Source organism: Balaenoptera physalus (genome assembly GCF_965194825.1).
Source record: "Balaenoptera physalus genome assembly, chromosome: 14".
Lineage (NCBI taxonomy): Eukaryota > Metazoa > Chordata > Mammalia > Artiodactyla > Balaenopteridae > Balaenoptera > Balaenoptera physalus.
In genome coordinates, this window is record NC_138893.1 from 35,514,775 (window position 1) to 35,527,553 (window position 12,779).

At 37.6% G+C, this 12,779-nt stretch overlaps 1 protein-coding gene and 1 long non-coding RNA gene across 7 annotated transcripts in view; both read left to right on the forward strand.

Moving 5' to 3' along the window:
• LOC309642837 overlaps positions 1 to 12,779 on the forward strand; it is a 259,826-nt gene that overhangs the window by 221,471 nt on the left and 25,576 nt on the right. The gene's annotated exons all lie outside the window — the stretch shown is intronic.
• RAB11FIP2 (RAB11 family interacting protein 2) overlaps positions 1 to 12,779 on the forward strand; it is a 41,381-nt gene that overhangs the window by 11,747 nt on the left and 16,855 nt on the right. Inside the window, exon 4 of one of the 6 annotated variants that reach the window (XM_082424786.1) lies at positions 3,270 to 12,572. The exons of 4 other annotated variants lie outside the window; for them this stretch is intronic. In XM_082424786.1, coding sequence (XP_082280912.1) covers positions 3,270 to 3,357 — 88 coding nt within the window. In that variant the 3' untranslated portion in view covers positions 3,358 to 12,572. One more of the 6 variants, XM_082424787.1, reaches the window with a different exon arrangement.

Here is a 12,779-nt window from a genome sequence, read left to right on the forward strand (position 1 = left end):
GAACAGGTTATCAGCTGCAATAAACAACCTCAGATCTTACTGGTTTGTTCCAGTAAAAGCTTATTTTTCCTTGTTGTCACAATCGAGTTCTCTGAGACGGGGCTGGAAGAAGTGGCTGCTTTGTTCTGTGCTATTGCTCAGCTCCACGCAGTTGCTCAGGAACCAGGCGCCTTCCTTCTTGTGATGCCACCCTTCAACACCCATCCTCCAAGGCCGTGCAGCAGGGAGAGAGGGTGGAGGGTCACATGTGGGACGTCTTTATGTGCCAGGCCTGGCAGTGGTACCCGTTACTTCCACGTGTGTCCCATTGGGCAGTGCTCAGTCATGTCCCAACCTGAGTGCAGCCAGTTAAGAAACATGGTTTAGCTGTGGACCCAGAGAACACTGAATTGGGTGTGGTGAGTGTACCGTATTGTGTGTGTCCTGGAGGCCAGTCCTAAGAAGTGTGGACACTGTCTAACACTTGGCATGCTGTAAAAGTCCTACTACACATGTATGTGAAAGGGTAGCTGGGATTCTTATAATTTTCAGGAAAATGTTTTCTTAATTTACTATTGGTATTGAGTTGTTTGTATTTTAAAATTGCTGTTCCTCTTGCTTTTTAATTACAAATCACAGGTAGTTTAGCAGAATCAGTATCAACTAATTTGTTACGTGGTTAACCCTACAATTTGTAAAATAATGATTTTTTTGCATCAGCAGTAATTAACTTTCCAAAAACAAATATTCCTGAATGTTTGTTATACCATTTTCAGTAATTTGTTCACAACCAGTTCTTCTTTAATACTGGGTTATTTTCGCTCTGGAAAGTGGAAATAGGTGGGTATGTTCACCAAACCAGATTTCCCTTTTTTTACAGAGACGCAGCTAGACCGTTCACTTAGGTGGGGACATGTGACCAAGTTCTGGCTTATTGAAGACTTAGTGGAAGAGATGTACGGTGGGCCCTCCATATCCCCAGGTTCCGCATTCGTGGAATCAATCTCGGGTCGAAAGTACTTGGGGGAAAAAATTCTAGAACGTTCCAAACAGTAAAACTTGAATTTGCTGCATGCTGCCAGCTACTTACATAGCCTTTACATTGTATTTACAGTATTCACATAGCACTTACATTGTATTGGGTGTTGTTAGTAATCTAGAGGTGACTAACAAAGTATATGGGAAGGATGTGTGTAGGTTACTTGCAAATACTACGCCATTTTATAAAAGGGACTTGAGCATCCAGAGAGTTGAGTAATTTCCTGGGGTCCTAGAACCAGTATCCCACAGATACTGAGGGATGACTGTATACCAGTTTCAGGTCTAGTCCCATGAAAACCTCCTATACAGTCCTCCATATTGCCTGTCTTCCTCCATACCCTAGGCTGAAGGTTGCCAAATCTGGCTTGCTGCCTGTTTTCGCAAATAAGGTTTTCTTGTAGTGCAGTTCGCCCATTTGTTTATGGCTGCTTTTGTGCTATAATGGTAGAGTTGACTAGTTATGACAGAGACTGTATGACCTACAAAGCCAAAAATATTTATTATTTGACCTTTTACAGAGATAGTTTGCTGAACCCTGTACTAGCTGGATGGAGGTCTTTAAGAAGGGCAGAGCCATAAGATAGGGACAACCTGGGTCCCCGAATGCATGTGGAAGGCCACCTGATAAACAAGAATAACTGTTGAACCTTGTCTTGAATGATAAATTTTCAGAATATTAAGTTACTGTGATTTTTGCATTTATTTATTATAGCACTTAGCATCATTATTATTTATCATTTACGGCACAGAGGCCATAGTGCCTCTTGTTCTTTTTAAGAAAGCCTAATTCAAAAACCTTTCAGAACCACTGGTGTGCAACACCAAATCCAAACTTCTGTTCCTAATTTTCAAGGATTATTGAATTTTAGGCTTTTCTTAACTACCCAACTTTTCTTTTACAATTCCTCACCTTTCTGTGCCAGGTGAGTTCATTTCCTTACTGCACCTCTCTACCCTGAGGTCCCTATAAGCCTGGCCAACTCTATTCCTTGGCTCAGCTGTGGAATGCCCTCTTCACTCATCTCTGAGTGTCCTAAGCCTAGCTGTCCTTGATGTTGAAAACTCTTTAATCCTATTTTGATTGATAACATAGTGTTCCCTTCTGTGGAATTCTGCTGATATAGAACATAATTGCTGTACGATATTCACTGTGTCTCAGTTTTAGTTGTCCCAACTAACCTGTATCAACTGCTGAACAGTTGTGCTGAATCTTCTTTTGTGGGTGCCTGCAGCACCTAGATCACTGCATGTCATCAGTGCTGATCATTGAGGGCACCTGGGGATTTTGTTTTTTAAACTACGGTTTGTTGGGTCCTACCTCAGACTGAATTAGAATCTTCAGTGAGTAGGCCCTGAAATAAAAGTCAACATTTAAAGAAAAAAAACTTCCTGCTGATTCTCAGGCTTAAAAATTGTTGATCTAAATCATGTCATCTATTTCATAAAAGTTCAGTAAGTACTTATTTATGAATAGGAATCAGGAGTTGTGCTGGTAAAGTCATAGTTGAATGGACAGTTTAGTCATATTAGCTTTGTCTACAGGGCCCTAACTAAGTAAAGGGATCAGTGAGGAGATCGGCTTGACTAAAACAGGGGTGTGGAGAAGAGTATGGATTTGGTTGAATGGCTAAGAAACATCTAAATTCACTTAGGCGTTGAAGACCAGGCAGAAATGTCTGACTGTTAAATATTTATGGCATCTGTGGATGGATTGTTTTTCAGGATTCAGGTAACACCAAGGCATCAGTAGTGATGAACAACATTTTAAAAATATGCTTGTGTTTGTATGCTACCTATAATAAATTGAAGAGAGACTACATTTGTGAGGTATATTCTTCTGAGGTTCCAGTTTAGGACGGAAGAATACCTCCTGGTTAATTAAGAGAGTTCATTGGTATAAGGAGAAACTTTGTGGTGTACGTCTTATTCTGAAATTTAAAAAAACATAGTCAATAATATAAGCATCCTCTGTAGGAGGAGCTAATGTTTGATGGTACAGGTAGCTCATAAGAGAGCAGGACCTTACGGGAGATATTTTTACCAGAGAATTTTGTTTTGGGAACATCCTTCTGTTTATGACCCGCACAAAGAACACACTTTCCCTTCATTATTTTCTGCCTTGTTGTAGTTGTGAATACCATATAGCAAACTCCTAGCTGTGCTACTAGAACTTAATGGTATGTTGTATAATAACATGCCTAGTATCATTGATCTTATTAGAGCATGTATGCATATATTTCCTTTTGCAGTATTTGCTGTGGAAGAACCTGTCTACTTCTTTGCTCTGAACTTAGGCCAAACAGGTATTTTTTACGGCAGTACATAAATAGTGTCTGAGGGCTTCCCTGGTGGTGCAGTGGTTGAGAATCTGCCTGCCAATGCAGGCGACACGGGTTCGAGCCCTGATCTGGGAAGATCCCACATGCCGCGGAGCGGCTGGGCCCGTGAGCCACAACTACTGAGCCTGCGCGTCTGGAGCTTGTGCTCCACAACAAGAGAGGCCGCGACAGTGAGAGGCCCGCGCACCGCGATGAAGAGTGGACCCCGCTCGCCGCAACTAGAGAAAGCCCTCGCACAGAAAAGAAGACCCAACACAGCCAAAAATAAATAAATAAACAAAGAAGCTTTCATTAAAAAAAAAAAAAAATAGTGTCTGAGGTGACGCTCTCATATTTATCACTAATATTTTATAGTTTTGCGTGACAGTATGCCTTTTCCTTTCCGGATCAGGTTAACCTACTTCTCTTTTCCCTTCCTCCGTCCCTGCTTTCTGTAATCAATTCCGGTGATGATTGTACCATACCTTTCTTAAAAGCTGCAAAAAAATTAGTTATCTAGAATGTATATTTAAATGTGTCTCTAATTTTCTCAAATCAAAAATCACCATAGGCTTTTAAGCATGTAACCATTATTATGAAGTTGTATAATATGTCCATAAAAAAGACTTTACTGTAGACTTATATTTTAAAAAGTTATAGTAAACAGATGATCCTAAAGAAAAGACCTATTCATAGTTTTAAAACCTTCATTTTTATAATGATCCTTACGGACATTTTTTTTTTTTTGTCCTGTATAAGTTTAAAGCTCAGTCTTTGGCTTAATAAACCTTATCCTGCATAAGGTTTACTTTAATAGCAATATTTATTTTTTATCCTTATTTGTCTAATATTAAAGATAATCTCCCTGTTACTCATAGCAGCCGATAACTCTTACACAGCTGAAAATTTGTAGCTTCATTTATGAGACAGAAAACAAAAACTTGACATGATTTTTGGAGCCATTAATCCATTAGTGCCCAGGGATTTACAGAATGTATCTAATGAAACAATGACTAGGAGCATGAAATATGTGATGTGATTAGTTCCCTTAACACTAACTAGAACTTTTATGCTTAACTCCCCAGACACTACTGGAAACTTTTTTACCCTTTGTCATCCTAATGCTCATTCTAATAGCTCTCGTTAATTGGTGCATATCCCCGTGGGTTAATTTGCAGACACCAGCCATGCCACCCTTTTGCTAACTTACTAATGCAAATTGATATTTATAGACTTCAAAATTGAAAACAATAAAAGCTCTAACAAAAAGACAGACTTTGCTAAGTTATTATCATTATTATTATTTTAAGCTGAGAGATTGAGATACACAGAGAATCTGTGAGAGAAGAAAACAAGCCAAAAAAATCCACAGAAACTACTGTAGGCTAATAAACTGATGTGAAAATTTCTCAATTTACAGCACTTGACAGGTGCTAAAAGAAAAGCATCTTTAATTTTAATGTGTTGTTAGGACCTCTTTAGAGAGACTGTACAAGTTATTAACAAGGTCCTCTGAGACAGGAGACGGGTAATTAACAAGACCTATGGAGATATAGTTTAGGTAATTAACGAGCTCTTAGGCACTGGACACAGGATAGCACATAGCGAGTCCAATAGTTAAAGAGAACAGGTTGTTATGATATGATCAAATACAAGATGTAGTATGTAAGTCTTCTTGAAGTTTCTGATAGAGTATTAAGATTATATTCCAGTGACCTTAGTGCACTAATTTTTGTAAATCATATATAATTTTTTAGCTTTAAGATATAATTTGAGAGGATTATTTCTTTGTAAAATCAACAAGCAGAGAAGCTTGTTACATGTAGATTAATAATCTTCGTTAATTGCCATTAATGAACATGTATATTTTAAGAGCAATACATTGGAGAGACATAAATTACGCGATTCTAAATTTAGACTTTTATTCTGTTTACTTTTCACCTGTGGCCTCTTGGCTAAAATTGTCTATTCCAAATTGGCAGTCTACTTTCCTTGTCCAGTTTAAGACTGTCAGGATCTAGGGCAGAGAGAAGACTGTCCTTCCTCAGTTTGGTTTTTACATAATATGCACAGGTCCCTCCGGTCATGCTCTTATGGTACCTTTAAGTCTGAGACTCGAGAGTCCCAATTTCAGATACTTGGTCTAATTATTTCCAGTGTAAATTTGAAATTGTTGGGGTATGAATCGAGTTCTGGTTCAGAAAACTCCCAGTCAGCGAACCTTTACTATAAACATGTTATACTCCGAAGATTAAGAATATGAAGAAAGCCCCGCAGGTCTGATTCATTCCATTGCTTCCGGTGTGTGGCTGCTCCAGGCCATCAGTATGACTTTTTCCGAATTTCAGATCTGATAATCAAATGATATTTTCATTTTCATTATTTTTGGATGAACAGCAGTACTTGAATAAGATAGAGCAATACTTGCTATAGACAAGGACAGCAGAGGTTATTAAGATATAAATCCTGCTCTTAGAGCTCATAAAAGCAGGCATGTGAATATTAGGTCTGAATTCCATGCTCAGGACTGGACATTGTATAGGCATTGGGGTACTATGAAAGACTTTTCAGTTGGGTTGTGATATGATCAGAGTAATATCTTAGATAACTCTGTAGCATGGGGGGGGGCGGCGTCTGCTGGGGCCAGGAGTAGGGACAGGGAGGAGGCTTTGGGGCAAGAGAACAAGTTAGGAAGTTACTATGATTGTTGAGGTGAGAGTTGATGGAGGTCACTTGACAGTGAGGATGGAGAAGAAGGGAACATCTCTGAGATACATCTCTGGGCTAATATAGATGGGATTTAACCATTCTGCGTGTGTGTGTGTGTGTGTGTGTGTGTGTGTGTGTGTGTGTGTGTGTGTGGAGGGGAGGGATGGTGGGGGACTAGTAAAGGAGAAAAAACAAGGGGGATTATTCCAATGATGTGTCTTCAATCGGTGTCTTCCATTTGATGAATCACAGTACTGTAAAAACTGTATTACAGCAATGTCAGATCTGTAGTCTTGAATCAAACTTGGCATTTCAGTCTTGATGGAGATGGTTACTTTTTTTGTGTTTTTAATGAGGTGCTGTCTTATTTATTTTAGAATTTTGTTTTTAGAGAATAGGAATTATGTGTTTTGAGTTATTCGAGACAAGCAAGTTAGTATCAACATAATAAGAGTTCTTGAGAATTTGTTTTTGAAAGCTGGAAAATATTTTGGCTTCTTTGAACCCAAGAATGCAAATTTCTGTAACTGCTTGTGGACTTAATGCATTTAAAATGTGTTCACCTTAACACTGTAATTACTCCATGTATTTCTCTCCAGTGGTTTTGGCTTTACCAAACCTTGCCCCCTTTTGTTAGCTTCTCACTAAGAGAATAACTTCTTTCTTTTATACTTTTCCCTTACTTCTGTATACCACTTTTCCAGGCCTCCTGCTTCTATGTTTAGAACATTTCCTTTTGGACTCCTGTGACCATATCACCTATGGTTACCTTTTTTCATAGCAATAAAGCTTTAATTTTTAAAATACAGGTGCTGTTTCTATATATTTAATATATGGTGGTAGTGTTACCTGATTATTTGATGCGTTAAATATAATTCAGTATTATTATATGACATAATAATTATAATGTAAATGTGTAAGAATTAATATAAATATTAAACTACAGTATTATGTAACTTTTTGAATATATTATACATCAAGTAAAAATGTTTTATGTATTTTATATATTTATTTTAAGCTTAGATATCTTTCTGACAAAAGTGCTAATACCACTTAAATAGCAATTACATGGATCAACTTGTCCAGGATAAAACTTAATTCAAATTGCCAATTTTTAAAATTATTTTCACAAACATGTTTGTAAAACTCTACTAGGGCTAGGGGTGGATGGGTTGAAGATAAGATTCATAGGTTACTAGTAGCCTCATAAACTAGGGAGAGGGATGTGTAAGCAGTGACCTGTAATCCAGGCAGAGTGAACTGGGTTGAACACAGCATTTGCTGCGGGAAGCGAGAGGAACAGCTTGCTAGAAATTGGGAAATGCTTCTTCACGGAAGAGGCCTTTGAACTTTTGTTCCTGACCATTGAACATGATTTTTTACGTTGGGGAATGAGTAGATAGACAATTGTTTTAGTAAATAGCAAGAAAGCTTATTTTAAAAATTGTGAGATGCGTTTTGAAGGAATGTTTTATAAATTGTGACTGTGTACTATTATATCATTAGTTGTCTGCTAACTACTTAGTAATTTTACCATTGCTTTTCTAGTTGGAGCTATAGTCTTTGTCTGTCATTCCCTGCCTGGTAGGTTCCTGAGGAAGTATGTTTGCTATACTTTAGGCTACCAGGAGCCAATTAGTGAGTGCCCTGCAGCAGCTCTGCATTAAATATAACAACCTCTTTGTTATGGAGCCTGGTGTGGGAATGGGGGTATTCAGGTTAATCACATATTTTGTTTACTTGAGGTGTACAATATATTGTTTCATGTAGATTTTTTTCACTTTAAAAGAAATTAAATGCCCCAAATAAATTTAAAATGGAAATCATACCAAACGTAATTTAATATTTGATTCAGAAGGTATATTTGATTAACTACTTCTACCTGAGGATTTTTCAGTGTTACATGAAAGTATAAATATAGTAATAGAATATCTAAATACAGTAATAGTAGAATATCCTAAAGTGAGTATAGGATAGGTTTAAGAATTCAGGTTTAGGACTCAGGTCTGGATTTGAGTCTTTGGAATAGCTATATGACCTTACTTAGCCTTTCTAAGCCTCATTGTAAAATGGAATAATAGCCTTGGTGTTGTGGAAGAGATTAAATGATGTAAGGCACATAAAGTGCTGAAGGTAGGTTTGCCACATCGTGAACCTGGAAATGGTAGCTCTTGCTATGATCTTATTACAAAGCATCTACAGAATCTGTAACAATTGCTTTAAATAAGTTAAATGAAATTATTTACAAGTAACAATATATTCTCAACTTTAAAAACCGTAAATAAAAGAACTTAGGAGCTCATGTTTTTCACTGACTGATAAAGGACATACATTTGGTAGAAAACAATAAACTGGATAAAAGTTTTTTTCAAGATGTATGTTCAGTAATAATCTTTGATGAAATAAACTAAACCACATTGAAATTAAGTAAAAGTATTCCCTGTATTAAGTAGAAAATTTATTTTATGACTTTCAAGGCAAAGGTATTCTAATTAGTATTGCTATAAAATCCTGTGTTCAGAAATTATCGCATAGCACTAATAAGGACAGTGCAGGGTAAATATCTAAGTTGTGGCTTTACCTTAAAGCATGATGAGGTTTTCATAAACTCACATGACTTGAGTTCAAATTAAATTGTTCAAAACTATCATACTAAGAAGGATAAATGCCGCTTACTAAAAACTCCTCAGAGTCCCCTTTGGGAAAAGGGTCCCTGCCTTAGGAAATTCACACAGGTAGTAGTATATCCCTTCTAACCAAGGTTTAGAGGTTGGCGCTTTCATTTCTTTGTCAGTGAAAGTACACTCTTTTGTCTTTGTTGTTTAACCAAGAGTATAAGATTCTACTTGAGTAGTCTCCGAGCTCAGTGTTCTGAGAGATAGTATAATGTACAGTTTCCAGTAAAATCATTGTACTTAACCCGTTTTGGGGAGGGGGCTGGAGAGTGTATCTTTACACAAAACAGTAAATTGTTTTCTAGGAAAGTTTTATTAATTTTGTAGCCCTGCGAAACCAGCTCTTACTTGCCAAGAATGTTTTAAGGCTGGGCTTTTCAGCCTAGGGTGTAGCATGGCCAGAAATCCCCCAGTCACCCCAGCAGCTCTGCTTCCAAGGAGGATACACAGGAGTTTGGGGTTTGTGTCACCCAATGGAGTGGCCCCAGGAAGTCTGGTTGCCTTGAGTGCCTCTCCTTGAAGAGTCTGCAGAGATGACAGGTTAAGGAAGCAGTTGCTTTCTGGCCAGGGGCCTCATTGCAGGGTGTCCTTGAACATTTGAGGCCTTCCTGGTGACCAGAGGGCACCAAGGCTTCTTTTCCAGAACTTGGCTTTGTCCTGGGTACAGAGCCAGCTTGTGGTACTTTTGGCCAAGGGTGTTGTGGGCCAACTTGCTTCGCCCCCCACCTTCCTGGAAGAGTTACCTCTGCCCAGGTTGTCCTCAACCTCTCCTCACGGGAAAAGGCTGATCAAGGATGCTGGGTTGGCCTTGATCTCAGACAGAACTGGTGCTCCGTCAGGCCCTGTCAAGGGCCCTGGTGCCTTGTTCTCATCGCTTCTGTCCAGTTTCACTGTTTGGCTTCCAAAGTAAACAGAACTTGCTTTCCACTCTCCTGTACCCTCAAGTAGACTCTGGTGGATATATGGCAGACAGTGGACCAGGGTCTCCTCAGAGCAACAGGATAATCACAACACAATTTCCCAGAGTGACAAGGTTCCTAAAGATTTAAGGAGAAAAGATTCTTTTTCTATTAAGAGAAGCACAATTATGATAGGGAGTAAAACGTAAAAATCTACCTGAATTTGAGATGTCAAGGCAATTTTATGCTTGTTGTCCGATTTATTCTCATGGATCAGGGGTACTAAAGAGAACAAAGTTTGAGAAGCTTAGTTTTAAAGAAATGGAGAATTTTTGGAATTCATAGAGATTATGTTTGGAAATTTGGGAATTGATTGACTGTATTTTAAATAATCATTTCTTTTCTTCACCAGGAGAAAATAGTAAGTTAAACTTGATTGAACGTGATATTCTTGATGAAACATGCCTTAATTTCATGGATATCTTTCAGTCTTCAAGTTTTAGGACTTCTTCAACAGTATCGTCATTACCATTTCATGATGGAAAAGCAGCTAGGTCTGAATTTGCTGTCCATGATCTTTGGTGTCACTGACCACAATTTCCTAATTGTCTTAACTACAAGATCTCATAAAAGATATCCTGTGAGAATAGTAATAAGTAAATTACTGTTAATCCCCATAGACATTTATGAATTAGGTTCTGTTTTGCCATCGCGGTATTAGTGTGCATGCCCAGTCCCAGGAGAGATAATGGAGTATTTTAATCTATAATAGCATTAATTTGATTTGGTACTCACTGCCCCCCTCCCAAAAAAAAAAAACAGAAAGGAAAAAAGCAGTATTGAGTTGCACTGTGGCTCTTAAGCCCCATTTGCATGTGTAATAGACATAATTGAAATGTGCTAAAGGTTGAGTTTACTAGTGGAATCTCTCTTTGGACACTTCATTTTTTAGGGCTTTTATAAAAGGAATCATTAAGAACATTTCTTTAAGCTCCTTTAACATTGAACCTCTATGGAATAAATGTTTTCAGGATTTACCAGAAAATTTTCAATTGAATCTGTATTGTGGTCAAATACCTAAACTGGTAGACCTGGTTGGTAAACTGGATAAACTGGCTAGTTGAATGGATTATATTAGAAGTCACCAATTTGAAACTTATTTCAATTCATATGGGCAGTTTTAAGTATCAGAGTAATTCTTTCTGTCTTAAAAAGAATGGAAAAATATTCCATTAATATGCTGTCAGGTCTAGATAAAAGTAATCTTTTTTATTCAGAAAAACGATATCCTCTGCTCTTTGGGGACTTGATACCTTGTTGTTGAAACCTGTATTGACCTACTATTGATTTACTCAGTCAGCTATTAGCCCAATTTTTATTAAGCACTGGCTGTTAATTTGTTCAGCATACATTTGTTAAGCATCTGCCATACCCTAGGTACTATGTCAGATGCTAGGACTGAAAAGATTGAGATATTCCTTCCTTTAAGCAGTTTGTAGTAGAAAGAGGTGGGGAGGCCAGGGATTAGGATAGAGACCCAAAATGCAAACTTTAAAAAAAATTCATTTTTAGAGCAGTTTGAAATCACAGCAGAATTGAGCAAAGGTATGAGATTTCCCATATACATCTTACCTGGACACACATAGCCTCTCCCATTAGCAACATTCCCCACGAGAGTGGTACATTTGCTAAAATTGATGGACCTATGTTGACACGTCATAATTATACGTAGTCCATAGTTTACATTAGGGTTCACTCTTGGTGTGGTATATTCTGTGGCTTTTGACAAATGTATTAATATAATGGTGTGTGTTCATCATTATAGTATCATGCAGAGTATTTCTACTGCCCTAAAAATCTTTAGTGCTCTGCCTGTTGACTGGTCCCTCCCCCCAAACCCTTGGAAACCACTGATGTTTTTACTGTCTCCATAGTTTTTGCCTTTTCCAGAATGTCATATAGTTGGAATCATACAGTCTGTAGCCTTTTCGGATTGGCTTTTTTCACTAAGTAATATGCATTTAAAGTACCTCCATGTCTTTTCATGGTTTGAGAGTTCATTCTTTTTTTAAGCACTGGATAATATTCCAATGTCTGGATGTACTAGTTTATCCATTTACCTACTGAAGGACATCTTGGGTGCTTGAAAGCTTTGGCAGTTATGAATAAAGCTTCTATAAACATTTGTGTGTAGGTTTTTGTGTGGACATAAATTTCAACTCCTTTGAGTAAATACCATGGAGTGCAATGGCTGGATCCTATGGTACAAATTCCTGTTGCTCCATATCTTTGTCAGCATTAGGTGGTGTCAGTGTTGCGGATTTTGGCCATGGCAGTAGGTGTGTGGTGGTATCTCATTGTTTTAATTTGCTTTTCCTTGATAGCATATGACGTGGAACACCTTTTTATGCCTATTGCCATCTGTATATCTTTATATCTGTTGGGATCTTTGGCCCATTTTTAAATTGGATTGGTTTTTTTTCTTATTGTTTACTTTTAAGAGTTCTTTGTATATTTTGGGTAACAGTCCTTTATCAGATATGTCTTTTTCATATATCTTCTCCCAGTCTGTGGCTTGTCTTTTCATTCTATTTAACAGTGTTTTTCGCACAGCAGAAATTTTTCATTTTAATGAAGTCCAGCTTATAAATTCTTTGTTTCGTGGATCCTGCCTTTGGTGTTGTATCTAAAAAATTATTACCATACCCAAGATCATCTACATTTTCTCTGTGTTATCTTCTAGGAGTTTTATAGTTTTGTGCTTTACATTTGGGTCTGTGATCAATTTTGAGTTGGTTTTTATGTAAGGTCTGTATCTAGGTTCATATATCTGACATTGGAATAGCACTTTGTCATACAAAACATTCCATTTTAACTCTCTTTTAATCCTAATTCTTTGAAACAGGTGGTGAAATTTCTATTTCTTGATTAAAAATAAAATATGAAATTTAGAGCAATTTAATAGGTTGTACCTGGGTACTGGGTGGTGGGCAGTAAGCTTGGAAAGATAAATATAGTCAAGCCCAGTAGGCTTTGTAAGCCAGGCGAAGAAATTTTGTTATTGCTCCAGAGGAAGGTGGAGGCCAGAAGTTTTTTGACGGAAGAATAATGAGGTTAGACTTCAGCTTTAGAATGTCCTACCCAGCCATGTTGCATAG